Source organism: Staurois parvus, unplaced genomic scaffold (assembly GCF_062004578.1).
Source record: "Staurois parvus isolate SC_StPar_1 unplaced genomic scaffold, SC_StPar_1.0 ptg001366l, whole genome shotgun sequence".
In the NCBI taxonomy this organism is placed as follows: domain Eukaryota; kingdom Metazoa; phylum Chordata; class Amphibia; order Anura; family Ranidae; genus Staurois; species Staurois parvus.
This window is the reverse complement of record NW_028319162.1, coordinates 475897-494196: the sequence shown is the minus strand read 5'-3', so window position 1 is coordinate 494196 and position 18300 is coordinate 475897. Positions and strand designations below refer to the sequence as shown.

The following is an 18300-nucleotide window of genomic DNA, read 5'->3' as shown; positions in this document are numbered from 1 at the left end:
TTGTTTAGCAAAAAAAAAAGACCTGGCTTATCATCGGCATTGCAATTTATCTTAAACCAGGGGTCTCCAAACTTTCGAATCAAAGGGCGAGTTTATTGTTCTTCAGACTTTAGGGGGGCCGGACTGTGGCCAGTAGGAACAGGATTTTTTTTTCTGGCATCAGTAGGAGTAAACAGCGTCCCATCTTTGGTATTAGTGGGAGGAATAGTGTTCCATCGTTTAGGTCAGTGGCAGGAATTATGCCCCATTGTTGGTGTCTGTGGGCAGAACAGTGTCTTGTATCAGTTGGAGGAATAGTGCCCCAAAGGCCAGATAAAGGCAAGCAAAGGGCCACATCTGGCCCCCGGGCCGCAGTTTGGAGACTACTGTCTTAAAGGTTCAGTAGGGTTGAGGTCTGCACAGGACACATGAGTTCCTCTACCCATCACACCTCTATGAGCTTGTCGGATTTCCCATTCCAAAACTATGGCCATTAATATGAAGTTGCCTCCACCCACCCCCCTTTTTCCCCCATAGCCATTGATATAGAGTTGCCCCCGACATACCCCAAAGCCATTAATATAGAGTTATCCTCCTTTGTGGCTATACCATCTTCCACTCTTCTTGGAAAACTTTCCACAGTATCTTAGAGGGTGTCTGTGGGAATTTGTACCCATTTGTGAGGGCAGGTACCGATGTGTGATGAGAAGACCTGACTCGCATGTTGAGCCCCACGTTGGGCACCAAAAAAAGTCTAGGCTCACCATACCAATTCCGTTCCAATTCATCCCAAAGCTTCTCAGTGGGGTTGAAGTCAGGGCTCTTTGCAGGACGCGCAAGTTCCTCAAAACTAGGCAAACCATGTCTTTATGCTGAGGGGGGGAGTATTATGGGATGGCTGATTAAATGGTATGAGGGTGTCTGATGCCTCTATGTGTCCTGGCAGGTTCTAGATTGGATCGAGAATCATGGAGAGGCCTTCCTGAGCAAGCACACGGGTGTGGGGAAGTCTCTGCATCGGGCCCGAGCGCTGCAGAAACGGCATGATGACTTCGAGGAGGTGGCACAGGTAAGGGAAACTCTCTCTCTCTCCTCTCCCACCCCCCTTTTCCCTTCACCCCTATCTGCTCCTCCCCCTCTCTGTCCTTCCCCTCTCTGTTCTTCCCCCATCTCTTTGTCCCCCCCTACCCCCATCTCTTTGTCCCCCCCTACCCCCATCTCTCTCTCCTCATCCTGTCCTCTATCCTCTCACCCTCCCCAACTCCCATCCCTCTCCCCATGTCTGTCTCTCGCTCTCTATCCCCTTCCTCAGTCCTGTTTCCTCACCCCCCTTTCTTTCTCCCCACCCCCTTTCTTTCCCCCCCCACCCCCTTTCTCACTTCACTCCTTCACCCCCTATCTCTACCTCTCTTTCTCCATCCCTCCCCCCATCTCTACCTCTCTTTCTCCAGCCCTCCCCCCCATCTCTACCTCTCTTTCTCCAGCCCTCCCCTCTCTGTTTACCCCCAACCCCCCTCTCTGTTTACCCCCAACCCCCCTCTCTGTTTACCCCCAACCCCCCTCTCTCTTTACCCCCAACCCCCTTCTTTTTACCCCCAACCCCTCTTTCTCTCCCCTCCCCCTCTCTCTCCCCTCCCCCTGCCTTCCTCTCCCCTCCCCCTGTCCTCCTATCCCTTCTCTCCTCTCCCTTCTCTCTCCCTCCCCTTTTCTTCCAACCCATCCCCCCTCTTTCTTCCCTCCCCTCTTTCTCCCAACCCATCCCTTCCCCCCTCTCTCTCGACACCCTTCCCCCCTCTCTCTCGCCACCCTTCCCCCCTCTCTCTCGCCACCCTTTCCCCCTCTCCCCCACCACATTCTGGCAGAGAAGGGGTTTCCAGTGCAGCGGTTTTTGCAGTCATTAATGAGGTTGGAAGTGTCGGAGAGGAAGTGTCGTGTCGAGATTAATTACCAGTTTTCTCCTGTAATAGTGAAGCCGCCCGCGCTGCGTTCTTTCCATAATCGATAGGCAGAATGTTTCCGCTCCGTCACCCGTCATGTGTGGACCTTGTTGGGGTGACCTTGCCTTCTCCTGTAAGATGCTCGCAGAGCGCACCGGGGGCCGCCGCAGGTCTGTGAAGATTGGAGATTGCTATAGATGCCCTTGTCTGAGGGTAAATTATGTGGGTGATTAAATCCCAGGAGCCCGAGCGCCGGGGCCACACCACAAGCACCGCCGATGCCGGGTTTATTACTGTCTCAGGTGGAAGCGCCTGTTCCCAGAACATGGAACACACAGCCATTGCTGACCTGTCTGAGTGTCCAGATCCAAGCTGTCATCCCCATACTACTGTCCTTATCGAGTGATTCCATGTCCTGAACAAGCATGCAGCCAGCAAAGTCCATATTTATCAGGAACATCAGATAGTCAACACATTTGTGGGAAAAGCTGTCCCCTCCTTCATGTAGAGACCAGGTTCAGGCCAGGCTGATGTTCCTCTGTAACCTCCTGAAAATAGAATGATGTCTCTCTCTCCCACTGTATGTGTGTGTATGTGTGTGTGTGTATGTGTGTGTGTGTATGTATATGTGTGTATGTATATGTGTGTATGTATATGTGTGTATGTATATGTGTGTGTGTATGTGTGTGTGTGTATGTGTGTGTGTGTATGTATATGTGTGTATGTATATGTGTGTGTGTATGTGTGTGTGTGTGTGTATATGTGTGTATGTATATGTGTGTGTGTGTGTATGTATATGTGTGTATGTATATGTGTGTATGTATATGTGTGTATGTATATGTGTGTGTGTATGTGTGTGTGTGTGTATGTATATGTGTGTATGTATATGTGTGTATGTATATGTGTGTATGTATATGTGTGTATGTATATGTGTGTATGTGTGTGTGTGTGTATGTATATGTGTGTGTGTATGTGTGTGTATGTATATGTGTGTATATGTGTGTATGTATATGTGTGTATGTATATGTGTGTATGTATATGTGTGTATGTATATGTGTGTATATGTGTGTATGTATATGTGTGTATGTATATGTGTGTATGTATATGTGTGTGTGTATGTGTGTATGTATATGTGTGTATGTATATGTGTGTATGTATATGTGTGTGTGTATGTGTGTATGTATATGTGTGTATGTATATGTGTGTGTGTATGTGTGTATGTATATGTGTGTATGTATATGTGTGTATGTATATGTGTGTGTGTATGTGTGTATGTATATGTGTGTATGTATATGTGTGTATGTATATGTGTGTATGTATATGTGTGTATGTATATGTGTGTATGTATATGTGTGTGTGTATGTGTGTATGTATATGTGTGTATGTATATGTGTGTATGTATGTGTGTGTGTGTATGTGTGTGTGTGTATGTGTGTGTGTATATGTGTGTATGTATATGTGTGTATGTATATGTGTGTATATGTGTGTATGTGTGTATGTATACAGTGGGGCAAAAAAATATTTAATCAGCCACCAATTGTACAAGTTCTCCCACTTACAGAGATGAGAGAGGCCTGTAATTGGCATCATAGGGAGACCTCAACTATGAGAGACAAAATGAGAAAACAAATCCAGACAATCACATTGGCTGATCTGGAAAGAATTTATTTGTAAATTATGGTGGAAAATAAGTATTTGGTGAATATGAAAAGTTCCTGTCAATACTTTGTTATATATCCTTTGTTGGCAATGACAGAGGTCAGACGTTTCCTGGAAGTCTTCACAAGGTTGGCACACACTGTTGCTGGTATGTTGGCCCATCCTCCATGCAGATCTCCTCCTCCATGCAGATCTCCTCTAGAGCAGTGATGTTTTGGGGCTGTCGCTGGGCAACACGGACTTTCAACTCCCTCCAAAGGTTTTCTATGGGGTTGAGATCTGGAGACTGGCTAGGCCACTCCAGGACCTTGAAATGCTTCTTACGAAGCCACTCCTTCGTTGCCCGGGCGGTATGTTTGGGATCATTGTCATGTTGGAAGACCCAGCCACGTTTCATCTTCAATGCACTTGCTGATGGAAGGAGGTTTGCACTCAAAATCTCACGATACATGGCCCCATTCATTCTGTGCTGTACATGGATCAGTCATCCTGGTCCCTTTGCAGAGAAACAGCCCCAAAGCATGATGTTGCCACCCCCATGCTTCACAGTAGGTATGGTGTTCTTTGGATGCAACTCCGCATTCTCTCTCCTCCAAACATGACGAGTTGTGTTTCTACCAAACAGTTCTATTTTGGTTTCATCTGACCATATGACATTCTCCCAATCCTCTTCTGGATCATCCAAATGCTCTCTAGCAAATTTTAGACGGGCCGGGACATGTACTGGCTTAAGCAGGGGGACACGTCTGGCACTGCAGGATCTGAGTCCCTGGCGGCGTAGTGTGTTACTGATGGTAGCCTTTGTTACGTTGGTCCCAGCTCTCTGCAGGTCATTCACTAGGTCCCCCTGTGTGGTCCTGGGATTTTTGCTCACCTTTCTTGTGATCATTTTGACCCCACGGGGTGAGATCTTGCGTGGAGCCCCAGATCGAGGGAGATTATCAGTGGTCTTGTATGTCTTCCATTTTCTAATTATTGCTCCCACAGTTGATTTGTTCACACCAAGCTGCTTGCCTATTGCAGATTCAGTCTTCCCAGCCTGGTGCAGGTCTACAATTTTGTTTCTGGTGTCCTTCGACAGCTCTTTGGTCTTCACCATAGTGGAGTTTGGAGTGTGACTGTTTGAGGTTGTGGACAGGTGTCTTTTATACTGATAACAAGTTCAAACAGGAGCCATTGATACAGGTAATGAGTGCAGGAGGAGGAGCCTCTTAAAGAAGAAGGTCCAGGTCTGTGAGAGCCAGAAATCTTGCTTGTTTGTAGGTGACCAAATACTTATTTTCCACCATAATTTGCAAATAAATTCTTTCCAGATCAGCCAATGTGATTGTCTGGATTTGTTTTCTCATTTTGTCTCTCATGGTTGAGGTCTCCCTATGATGCCAATTACAGGCCTCTCTCATCTTTGTAAGTGGGAGAACTTGTACCATTGGTGGCTGACTAAATACTTTTTTGCCCCACTGTATGTGTGTATGTATATACAGGTGAAACTGGAACAACGAGAATCTGGTGCATTCATTCATTCATTCATTTCAGTGCAGCAACTTAAAAGGTGACACTAATATATGAGACTCATTCCATACAAAGCAAGATAGTTCCAGCCGTGATTTGTCATCATTGTGAGGATTATGGCTTACAGCTCATGAAAACCCCAAATCCACAATCTCAGAAAATGAGAATATTCCATGCAATCAATAAAACACGGATTGTACACAGAACAATATCGCACCTCTGAAAAGTAGAAGCTGCATATGTACTCAGTACTTGGTTGGGGCCCCTTTTGCAGCAATTACTGCCTCAATGCGGCGTGGCATGGAAGCTATCAGCCTGTGGCACTGCTGAGGTGTTATGGAAGACCAGGATGCTTCAATAGCGGCCTTCAGCTCTTCTGCATTGTTCGGTCTCATGTCTCTCTTCTTTCTCTTGGCAATGCCCCATAGATTCTCTATGGGGTTCAGGTCAGGCGAGTTTGCTGGCCAATCAAGCACAGTAATCCCACGGTCATTGAACCAGGTGTTGGTGCTTTTGGCAGTGTGGGCGGAGCCAAGTCCTGCTGGAAAATGAAGTCAGCATCCCCATAAAGCTCGTCTGCGGAAGGAAGCATGAAGTGCTCCAAAATCTCCTGGTAGACGGCTGCATTGACCCTGGACTTCATGAAGCACAGTGGACCAACACCAGCAGATGACATGGCTCCCCAAATCAACACAGACTGTGGAAACTTCACACTGGACTTCAAGCATCTTGTAGTGTGTGCCTCTCCATTCTTCCTCCATACTCGGGGCCCTTGGGCCTCTCCATTCTTCCTCCATACTCTGGGTCCTTGTGCCTCTCCATTCTTCCTCCATACTCGGGGTCCTTGGGCCTCTCCATTTTTCCTCAATACTCGGGGTCCTTGGGCCTCTCCATTCTTCCTCCATACTCCGGGTCCTTGGGCCTCTCCATTCTTCCTCCATACTCGGGGTCCTTGGGCCTCTCCATTCTTCCTCCATACTCGGGGTCCTTGTGCCTCTCCATTCTTCCTCCATACTCGGGGTCCTTGTGCCTCTCCATTCTTCCTCCATACTCGGGGTCCTTGGGCCTCTCCATTCTTCCTCCATACTCGGGGTCCTTGGGCCTCTCCATTCTTCCTCCATACTCGGGGTCCTTGTGCCTCTCCATTCCTCCTGCATACTCGGGGTCCTTGGGCCTCTCCATTCTTCCTCCATACTTGGGGTCCTTGGGCCTCTCCATTCTTCCTCCATACTCGGGGTCCTTGGGCCTCTCCATTCTTCCTCCATACTCGGGGTCCTTGGGCCTCTCCATTCTTCCTCCATACTCGGGGTCCTTGGGCCTCTCCATTCTTCCTCCATACTCGGGGTCCTTGTGCCTCTCCATTCTTCCTCCATACTCGGGGTCCTTGGTTTCCAAATGAGATGCAAAAGTTGCTCTCATCAGAAAAGAGGACTTTGGACCACTGAGGACAGACCAGGTGTGTTTTTCTTTAGCCCAGGTAAGACGCTTCTGATGTTGTTTGTTGTTCAGGAGCGGTTTGACAAGAGGAATACGACATTTGAAGCCCATGTCCAGGATCCGTCTGTGTGTGGTGGCTCTTGATGCACTGACTCCAGCCTCAGTCCACTCCTTGTGAAAGTCCCCAACACATTTGAATGGCCTTTTCCTGACAATCCTCTCCAGGCTGCGGTCATCCCTGCTGCTTGTGCACCTTTTTCTTCCACACTTTTCCCTCCCACATAACTTTCTATTAATGTGCTTTGATACAGCACTTTGGGAACATCCAACTTCTTCTGCAATTCCCTTTTGAGGCTTTCCCTCCTTATGGAGGGTGTCAGTGATGGTGTCAGGTCAGCAGTCTTTCCCATGATTGTGATTCCTACTGAACCAGACTGAGAGACCATTTAAAGGCTCAGGAACCCTTTGCAGGTGTTATGGCTGAATGAGCTGATTAGAGTGGGACACTTTGAGCCGAGATTATTCCACCTTTTCACAAGATTCTCATTTTCTGAGATTGTGGATTTGGGGTTTTCATGAGCTGTAAGCCATAATCATCACAATGATGACAAATCACGGCTGGAACTATCTTGCTTTGCATGGAATGAGTCTCATATATTAGTGTCACCTTTTAAGTTGCTGCACTGAAATAAATGAATGAATGAATGAATGCACCAGATTCTCATTTTTCGAGTTTCACCTGTATATATGTGTGTGTGTATATATATATATATATATATATATATATATCCTGCCATTGTTGACCCCCTTCTGAAAAATGCTTGTTGCCTGGCTCACTTTGCTTCCAATATGGGGGACATCCTGCAGCCAGTGAAGTGAGAGCTCCCGATCTGCTTATGGGGGAAGCCAGAGGGTCAATGCGACAGCCGGGCAATTAGTATTTTCATGTGGAGGTTGTCACCAGCAGGTCTTGGATGGCCGGCATCCTTTCATCCTGGATGTCAGCAGATGTGATCCTAGGTGGGGGCTGGGCGGCTGTAAAATGTCCTGAGCGGGACGTCACATCCCATCAATCGATCAGGATGGAGAGTTAATTGAATGTGATCTCATCATGTCTATGGATTTATTTTCCACGAGCGTTCCGCGGGTCGCAGTCGATGCCAATTCCAGTGGTGGAGACATTGCCATATAACAACATCCCCCCCCCCCCCCGGCGGATGTGTGCTGGTGATACGATAGACCAGGGTGGGGGAGGGGGATTTATTACAAGATAGGGAGATGGTTACAGTATAACTTCACACAAATGCGATGATGTAAGGCAAGACAGTGAAGTCATCGCTTTCATCAATATTATTGCCCCCCCCCCCCTCCCATCATCATCATTGTACAGGCTCTTGATGTATCTCTTTCATTTGGGATCTCTTGATGTATCTCTTCCATTTGGGATCTCTTGATGTATCTCTTCCATTTGGGATCTCTTGATGTATCTCTTCCGTTTGGAATCTCTTGATGTATCTCTTCCATTTGGGATCTCTTGATGTATCTCCTCCATTTGGGATCTCTTGATGTATCTCTTCCATTTGGGATCTCTTGATGTATCTCTTTCATTTGGGATCTCTTGATGTATCTCTTTCATTTGGGATCTCTTGATGTATCTCTTCCATTTGGGATCTCTTGATGTATCTCTTCCATTTGGGATCTCTTGATGTATCTCTTCCATTTGGGATCTCTTGATGTATCTCTTCCATTTGGGATCTCTTGATGTATCTCTTCCATTTGGGATCTCTTGATGTATCTCTTCCATTTGGGATCTCTTGATGTATCTCTTCCATTTGGGATCTCTTGATGTATCTCTTCCATTTGGGATCTCTTGATGTATCTCTTTCATTTGGGATCTCTTGATGTATCTCTTCCATTTGGGATCTCTTGATGTATCTCTTCCATTTGGGATCTCTTGATGTATCTCTTCCATTTGGGATCTCTTGATGTATCTCTTCCATTTGGGATCTCTTGATGTATCTCTTCCATTTGGGATCTCTTGATGTATCTCTTCCATTTGGGATCTCTTGATGTATCTCTTCCATTTGGGATCTCTTGATGTATCTCTTCCATATGGGATCTCTAGATGTATCTCTTCCATTTGGGATCTGTAGACACATTGAATGCTGTGTCTATGAGGACTATCGGCAGACTGTGGAGATCTCTGGACAGATCCTTATTGCCACAATCGATAGTTGCACCTTTCTTACTTCAAGAGCCAGTGCGGGTGCAGTGGAGCCAAGCAGACAACGTTTGTGATTTGCGCCATGGAACGTCTGCATTGCCTCGCCGTATCAGATCTGTTAGGAAGGATTTGTTATTGAAACGTTCCGGAAGATCAGATTCCTGCTGTGAATGGAGTGCTGGAATTCTGCCTCGGTAATAACACGATTCCCAGGCGGAGTCGCTGGCAGCGCGCTCGTCATAGCGGGAAATTATAATGTGCGGCTTTACACGCCGCCTTCGCTGTTGTGTTGTATTGTACTGCATGCAACAAGCAGGGTAGCTGGATGCAGTAACCATGGCAACCCTCCATGGCAACCAAGCGTCACGTGCCTGACCAGCATCCCCCCCCCCAACCATCCCCCGGCCCACTTCACGTGCTGTCAGCGTCTAATTTTAGGTTCCCTGTGTCCCGTGATAATCTGGTGGAGGACGTGACAAACATGCAGAGTACCCGGTGTAGACTAATGCCGTACCGGATATCCCATCATCCCCCAACCCGGCGCCGCAGTACCCCCCGATCACAGGGAGCGCAGCACACCGATCGCTAGAACAAGTGTCGGGCCCCCGTCTGTCCCATCTACATCTCCCCTCCCCCCCGTATTCTCTGCCAGCCAAGTGATCAGCGATACTTTGTTACTTGTCTGACAGTACAACCAATAGAGATACAGATTTATCAATAGAGAGAAAAATGTATCAGGAGAGGTACAGAGGGATTGGGAGAGGTGCGGAGGGGTCGGGAGAGGTGCGGAGGGATTGGGAGAGGTGCGGAGGGGTCGGGAGAGGTGCGGAGGGATTGGGAGAGGTGCGGAGGGGTCGGGAGAGGTGCGGAGGGGTCGGGAGAGGTGCGGAGGGATTGGGAGAGGTGCGGAGGGGTCGGGAGAGGTGCGGAGGGGTCGGGAGAGGTGCGGAGGGGTCGGGAGAGGTGCGGAGGGGTCGGGAGAGGTGCGGAGGGATTGGGAGAGGTGCGGAGGGGTCGGGAGAGGTGCGGAGGGGTCGGGAGAGGTGCGGAGGGGTCGGGAGAGGTGCGGAGGGATAGAGAGAGGTACGGAGGGATTGGGAGAGGTACGGAGGGATTGGGAGAGGTGCGGAGGGATAGAGAGAGGTACGGAGGGATTGGGAGAGGTACGGAGGGATTGGGAGAGGTGCGGAGGGGTCGGGAGAGGTGCGGAGGGGTCGGGAGAGGTGCGGGGGGACCGGGAGAGGTGCGGGGGGATCGGCAGTGGTACGGGGGGATCGGCAGTGGTCCGGGGGGATCGGCAGTAGTACAGGGGGATCGGCAGTGGTACAGGGGGATTGGCAGAGGTGCGGAGGGATCAGGAGAGGTTCAGAGGGGTCGACAGAGGTGCAGGGGGTCGGCAGAGGTGCAGGGGGGTCGGCAGAGGTGCAGGGGGGTCGGCAGAGGTGCAGAGGGGTCGGCAGAGGTGCAGAGGGATCGGCAGAGGTGCAGAGGGATCGGCAGAGGTGCAGAGGGATCGGCAGAGGTGCAGGGGGATCGGCAGAGGTGCAGGGGGATCGGCAGTGGTACAGAGGGGTCGGCAGAGGTGTAGAGGTGCAGAGGGATCAGGAGAGGTGCGGAGGGGTCGGCAGAGGTGCGGAGGGGTCGGCAGAGGTGCGGAGGGGTCGGCAGAGGCGCGGAGGGGTCGGCAGAGGCGCGGAGGGGTCGGCAGAGGCGCGGAGGGGTCGGCAGAGGCGCGGAGGGGTCGGCAGAGGCGCGGAGGGGTCGGCAGAGGTGCGGAGGGGTCAGCAGAGGTACAGCGGTCTCAACTTTCCCTATAAATGTTATATCCAGTTATATTCTGTGTATCCAAGAAAGAATCCAGGACTTTCCTCCAGCAATCCACTGAACCGGCCACAACCAATTCCTGAGGGAGTCTATTCCACATTCTCACAGCTCTTACTGTGAAGAAACCTTTCCGTGTTTGGAGATTACATTTCTTTTCCTCCAGACGTAAAGAGCGCCCCCTTGTCCTCTGTGAAGGGGAGAGATCACCGGCAATGGCTGGATGGTGATGTCACCTATAGGCATACTGTGGGGCATCCACTGTCTCTCCTCTACATTGAAGCCGGCGCTGGGACCCGATCATGTGACCCGATCATGGGACCCGATCATGGGACCGGGCTGAAAGCAGCTTCAGAATAGGTAAGTGTTCAGATCCTTCTTTGTACAGGAGGATAGAATAGGCTCAGAATGGCGCTGAGGGCGGGTTTAGGTATAGATAGGTTTTGACTTGCCTTCCACTTCAAGCGTCGCTCCATGCTTGGATACCACCATGAAAGGTATGACATACAGTGGTATCCATGTAAAAATGGGAGTCACATCAGTGACCATCCGCTGAATGTTCGGGGTGAGTACAGTGGGGGCTCAGCCCTTCCCCCTCTCCAGTTTTGGTTGGAGTTGGCCAGGTCTTGGTAATGGATGAGTTGAGGTGTTGTGTGCTGGGCTGCATGTTCTCTGTGTGTACAGCCATGTGGTAGGGGAGCACCTGTACCCTTGAACCCATTCCTACCCGGCTGAAATTAACCCCCTTAGACTAACTGAGATGCTATGGGCACAGGATCCTCCCCTGAGCCCCAGTACAGTAGCACCCCTGAGAGTACCCCTGACAGTATCGTGAAAGTGCACTAACCCGGCTCCAACCGGTGACCGAGGTCTTTTCTGCTTCCACAGAACACGTACACCAATGCAGACAAGTTACTGGAAGCAGCAGAGCAGTTGGCCCAAACCGGGGAGTGCGACCCGGAGGAGATCTACAAGGCGGCTAGACACCTGGAGGTCCGGATCCAGGACTTCGTCCGCAGGGTGGAGCAGAGGAAACTCTTACTGGACATGTCCGTCTCCTTCCACAGCCACACTAAGGAGGTAAGTGCTGCCTGGAACTTCCAGTCCTCTGGGTATCGTTCCATCCACCATTATCTGTAGATCTACCTATAGAGGTTGGCCCATACACAAGGCAATATAAATACACCAACTCAAAATAGTCCAATGTGAACTCCAAAATTATGCCCAAAAATTGTCCAAAAATTGTCCAAAATAAATCCAATATAGTGTCCTAGTTCCAAACTTTTCCTTCCAATCTGTGAAAATTATTCCTCCAAACACGTACCTCGAGAAATAAAAATAAACAATCTAGTGCAATACAATTAATTAGAAAAAATCACCCCGTGAAACTCCACACTTCACTGCAAAAATATATCTATTTGTGAGAAAAAAAAAAAAAAAAAAAAAAATTCAATTAAACCAATCTTATTTTATAATAGTGCAAAAACCACATCAATCAAAAGTGTGCGCACTCTGTGATCACTGCTACACAGTGAATTCCTTCAACCACCACACAATAGTACAAAATACTATTACCCTCTATGTGTGTAATTAAGGCTCTACCAACATTATGGATCAGTAATCTTCCAAAGATCTTCTTTTGGGATATTTCCAGGTCCTCAGAGAAATAAATGGTCTTAGGAGCAATATTCAAAACATAGGGATAACATTTATTAGTAACTCACACTTAAGAATTGGATTATCAGCTCCAGCTATGGTTTCTGTCTGCTTAAACAAACATTTCCTCCACCATGTGAATTGACAACCTAAAAAATGGCCGCGGCGACACTTCCGGTCTGCATACGTGCGTCCTGACGTCACTCCTTTAACGCGTTTCGTCACTTCCGGACTTCATCTGAAAGATGAAGTCCGGAAGTGACGAAACGCGTTAAAGGAGTGACGTCAGGACGCACGTATGCAGACCGGAAGTGTCGCCGCGGCCATTTTTTAGGTTGTCAATTCACATGGTGGAGGAAATGTTTGTTTAAGCAGACAGAAACCATAGCTGGAGCTGATAATCCAATTCTTAAGTGTGAGTTACTAATAAATGTTATCCCTATGTTTTGAATATTGCTCCTAAGACCATTTTATTTCTCTGAGGACCTGGAAATATCCCAAAAGAAGATCTTTGGAAGATTACTGATCCATAATGTTGGTAGAGCCTTAATTACACACATAGAGGGTAATAGTATTTTGTACTATTGTGTGGTGGTTGAAGGAATTCACTGTGTAGCAGTGATCACAGAGTGCGCACACTTTTGATTGATGTGGTTTTTGCACTATTATAAAATAAGATTGGTTTAATTGAATTTTTTTTTTTTTTTTTTTTTTTTTTTTCTCACAAATAGATATATTTTTGCAGTGAAGTGTGGAGTTTCACGGGGTGATTTTTCTAATTAATTGTATTGCACTAGATTGTTTATTTTTATTTCTCGAGGTACGTGTTTGGAGGAATAATTTTCACAGATTGGAAGGAAAAGATTGGAACTAGGACACTATATTGGATTTATTTTGGACAATTTTTGGGCATAATTTTGGAGTTCACATTGGACTATTTTGAGTTGGTGTATTTATATTATATTAGATCATTTGGTATATGTAGGATTTTGAATTCAATGTGGGATTTATTGCATCACCAAAAAGGTTTTTTTTGTATATATCTAACACTTTCTAGGGTGGAAAGTACTGACTTTTTGAGGGTATAAGGAGGTCATATATTTAATTAGTCATACACAAGGCAACCCATGAGGTCTCTCCTGGGGCAGATTAAAGGCAGAAGACTTCCTCAGGGTCATTTTCAGTAGAGGAAGTGCAGCTACTCAGACTTGGAGGTCAGCTGCATTAGTTTGCTCATCACACGTTGTCTCTCCACCAATCAGGATATTAAAGAACATATAGAATATACAGTACACAAAATGTCACAGGGCCATCGTTTTCTTTCCCTCAGTATGGACTCCCCCTCCCCAGTGCAGACTCCCCCTTCTTTCCCCCCATGTACATATCAGTACAGAAAGTAAAGATCACCCCCAGTACAGCTCTCCCCTCCTACAAAGTATAGATTACCCCAGTACAGATCTCACCCTTTCCCAGTACTGGTTTTCTTCCTCAGTACAGATCCCTCCTCCCCAGTACCGAGCCCCCCTCCTCTCCAGTACCGAGCCCCCCCTCCTCTCCAGTACCGAGCCCCCCCTCCTCCCCAGTACCGAGCCCCCCCTCCTCCCCAGTACCGATCCCCCCTCCTCCCCAGTACCGATCCCCCCTCCTCCCCAGTACCGATCCCCCCTCCTCCCCAGTACCAATCCCCCCTCCTCCCCAGTACCGATCCCCTCCCCCCTCCTCCCCAGTACCTATCCCCTCCCCCCTCCTCCCCAGTACCTATCCCCTCCCCCCTCCTCCCCAGTACCGATCCCCTCCCCCCTCCTCCCTCCTCCCCAGTACCGATCCCCTCCCCCCCAGTACTGATCCCCTCCCCCCTCCTCCCCAGTACCGATCCCCCCTCCTCCCCAGTACCGAGCCCCCCCCTTCCTCCCCAGTACAGAGCCCCCCCCCCCTCCTCCCCAGTACGATCCAACCCCCCCTCCTCCCCAGTACCGATCCCCTCCCCCCTCCTCCCAGTACCGAGCCCCCCTCCTCCCAGTACCGGTCCCCCCCTCCTCCCCAGTACCCGGTCCCCCCCTCCTCCCCAGTACCGGTCCCCCCTCCTCCCCAGTACCGAGCCCCCCCCTTCCTCCCAGTACAGAGCCCCCCCCCCCTCCTCCCCAGTACAGATCCAACCCCCCCCTCCTCCCCAGTACCGAGCCCCCCCTCCTCCCCAGTACCGAGCCCCCCTCCTCCCCAGTACCGAGCCCCCCTCCTCCCCAGTACCGATCCCCTCCTCCCCAGTACCGATCCCCCCTCCTCCCCAGTACAGATCCAACCCCCCCTCCTCCCCAGTTCCTATTCCCCCCTCCTCCCCAGTACCGAGCCCCCCCTCCTCCCCAGTACCGATCCCCTCCTCCCCAGTACCGATCCCCCCCTCCTCCACAGTACAGATCCCCCTCCTCCACAGTACAGATCCCCCCCCTCCTCCACAGTACAGATCCCCCTCCTCCACAGTACAGATCCCCCCTCCTCCACAGTACAGATCCCCCCCCCTCCTTCCTCCGCAGTACAGATCCCCCTCCTTCCCTCCGCAGTACAGATCCCCCTCCTTCCCTCCGCAGTACAGATCCCCCTCCTTCCCTCCGCAGTACAGATCCCCCTCCTTCCCTCCGCAGTACAGATCCCCTGCTTCCCCCTCCCTCCCCGGTACAGATCCCTGCTTCCCCCTCCCTCCCCGGTACAGATCCCCCCCCTCCCTCCCGGTACAGATCCCCCCCTCCCTCCCCGGTACAGATCCCCCCCCCTCCCTCCCCGGTACAGATCCCCCCTCCCTCCCCGGTACAGATCCCCCCCCTCTCCCCTCCCCGGTACAGATCCCCCCCTCTCCCTCCCCGGTACAGATCCCCCCCCTCTCCCTCCCCGGTACAGATCCCCCCCCTCCCTCCCCGGTACAGATCCCCCCCCCTCCCTCCCCGGTACAGATCCCCCCCCTCCCTCCCCCGGTACAGATCCCCCCCCCTCCCTCCCCGGTACAGATCCCCCCCCCCTCCCTCCCCGGTACAGATCCCCCCCCCCTTCCCTCCCCGGTACAGATCCCCCCCCTCCCTCCCCGGTACAGATCCCCCTCCCCCCTCCCCGGTACAGATCCCCCCCCGGTACAGATCCCCCCCCAGTAGAGAGTGAATGAACTATCCTAAAAACGGGTGGAACATGTAACTAACGTGTTCCCAAAGGTGAAATTATCCTTTAAGAATGTCCTCGGCCTTCCCAGATATCTTCTGTGAACAAAACCCCTCCTCCGTGTAATGAAGATGAGGAGAGGGGGGAGGTGCTCAGTCTTAAAATCAGGAGTGCAGCCTAGGGTGACAACACTGATCCTCCAGAGATACAGTGAGTGAGCGTTGTCACCCTAAGGCAGCAAGTGTGTTACTGGCAGGATCGGCAGGTGGAAATTAAAGGGGAATAAAGCTTGAAAAAATGGAAAAAAAAATACATCTACGGACTGAAAAGCTGCAGTATAATACATATTTTTTCCTGGGGGGGGGGGGGGGGGATACACTGAAATATTATCAGATACAAGGTTACAGATGAACACTCCTCCTCGGGGGACATTCACTCATCCAGCTTGTTTTCCTGAAGCCGATCATCCGTTATCAGAGCTCTCGTCTGCCAGGCGCAGATATGGATGGCGCTCAGGGCTCATACACATTAGACGGTGTCCGCGCCGGCTGATAACGGCTAATGTGTGATGTGTCGGCTGATTGGAGCCCTCCACAGACAAGACTCTCTCTCCGCTCTCAGGATGGAGGAGAAATCTCCCAGCAAATAACAAACATTTTGGCGTCTGATAACCTTTCATCAGGACGAGCCGGCAATCAGGAAATGTTCCTCCGCGCCGACCGTTCGCCCTTCGAGGACCTTCTTCAGAGATTTCTAATCAAACCAATCAAACTATCCGTCAGACATCTGCGGAGAACCTGATTCCAGAGAGAGACCCCCGCCATCCTTGCCTCATGTTCCTGCAGTGCCTGGACCGATAGCTGGTCATCGGTGGGGGGGGGGGGGGGGATAGAGCTCCATTCACTGGAGATGAGTGAACCGGGCCGGGATCTGTACATGGGCCGGGATCTCGAAACCTAGCGCTACACCCTGCTGAAGTCTTCGGGAGGCAATACTCATTATTTATTTATTTTTCTGCCCCTTTTTCAAGGCCACCAAGCAGGCTATTGCTGAAAGATGAAACATGGGAAGCCGGGCCCTGCCATGGGGGATGTGTATTAATAAAAAAATTATATTATTGGGGGGGGTAGAAGGGAAATTTTTTCTTCTTCCATCCAGCCACTTTATAAAAACGGCCCGACGTTGTTTTCCTCGATGCTGGAGGGCGTCTTAGAATGGCGCAGATGTTCTGACGGATAGTTTGATTGGTTTGATTAGAATTCTCTGAAGAAGGTCCTCGAAGGGCGAACGGTCGGCGTGGAGGAACATGCTCCCGCCGCTTGTTAGCACCCTCTAGGATACGCAGTGGCAGGGCCTGCGATGGAGTGGTTAAAGGGCAACGTAAAGAACACATAGATCCTGTAAACACCACGACTGGGGGATGCATTAAAGCTGCACATGGTGTCATGGAACTAGACGATGTAATTCCCTGGGTGTCAAACTCCATCTCATTGAGGGACACCTCAGCATGATGGCTGCCATCAAAGGGCTGGTTGTATCTGCAGTGCGGGGCTGCAGGCCGGGGAAGGTATTTGCTGGCGTTGGATCAGGCAAAGGCTTTTGATCGGGTCAGCCATGAGTACCTGTGGATGCTCCTTAGTAAGTACGGTCTGCCAGGGGGTTTGCCGATTGGTTGAAAGTCTTGCATAAGGGGCGGAAAGCTTCCATCTTGTTAATGGTTGGGTTGGGCAGTCCTTTGAGGTTGGCTCTGGGGGGGGGCGCCAGGGTTGTCCTCTGAGTCCCTGGCTCTATGTGTTTGCAATCGACCCCTCAGGGTGGTTGGAGAGGGGCATGTTGTGTGGGGTACCAGTGGGGCTCCTGGGGGGTGAGCCACCTTTGAGGGTTGTTGCCTATGGGGACGATGTATCAGTGATTGTCACGGGGGGGACGGATGAAGCAGAGGAGGCGGTCTCTCTGACATCACGGTACTCTGAAGCATCAGGCTCCAAGACCAATCAGGATACGAGTAATGTCCAGAGCACCCCCCCCCCCCCTTCCCTTACATCAGAAGTCAAGAGCCCCCCACCATCAAAAGTCAAGAGCCCCCCACCCTCCCTTGCATCACAGTTTACCCCCCCCTCCCCTTACATCAGATGTCAAGACCCCCCCACCATCAGAGGTAGAGGGTCCCCCACCCTCCCTTACATCACAGTTCACCCCCCCTTCTCCGTTATCTCAGATGTCAGGACCCCCCCACCATCAGAATTCAAGGGTTCCCAACCCTCCCTTACATCACAGTTCACCCCCCCTTCCCTTACATCAGATGTCCAGACCCCCCCCCCCCCCAGTATCAGAAGTCACGAGTCCCCCACCCTCCCTTACATCACAGTTCACCCCCCTTCCGTTACATCAGATGCCAAGACCCCCCCCCCCACCATCAGAATTCAAGGGTTCCCCACTCTCCCTTACATCACAGTTCACCCCCCCCTTCCCTTACATCAGATGTCAAGACCCCCCCCCCCCCCCGACTATCGGAAGTCACAAGTCCCCCACCCTCCCTTACATCACAGTTCACCCCCTCCCCTCCTTCAGTGGTGTTGCTGCAGGGATGAATCTGGGAAGCCAAAAGTGCAGGTCTGGAGGAGGAGCAGAGGAGGTCTGGAGTCAAATGGCCTGGATCAAAAGTTTCCCTCCCCTGGAAGGTCCGGCCTTGGTACAGTCACACAAGGTGTCACACACGGGTTACAATGCCAATTAGAGGTTAATGTCCCACATCTGTGGCTTTTTAAATTGCAATCAGTGTCAGCGTATAAATAGTCGGTGAGTTTGTTAGCTCTTACGTGGAAGCACTGACTAGGCTAGATACTGAGCCCTGGAGATCAGAAAAGAACTGTCAAAAGTCCTGCGTAACAAGGTAATAGAACTTTATAAAGATGGAAAAGGACATAAAAA

At 50.5% G+C, this 18300-nt stretch overlaps 1 protein-coding gene across 1 annotated transcript in view; it reads left to right on the top strand.

The window, feature by feature from the left end:
- The window catches only part of LOC149436376 (kalirin), a 162160-nt gene that overhangs the window by 14043 nt on the left and 129817 nt on the right, over positions 1–18300 (top strand). The window contains exons 3-4 of the mRNA XM_089661685.1: positions 926–1048; positions 11458–11649. Of these exons, the coding sequence (XP_089517811.1) occupies positions 926–1048; positions 11458–11649 (315 nt within the window). The remainder of the gene's footprint in view (positions 1–925; positions 1049–11457; positions 11650–18300) is intronic.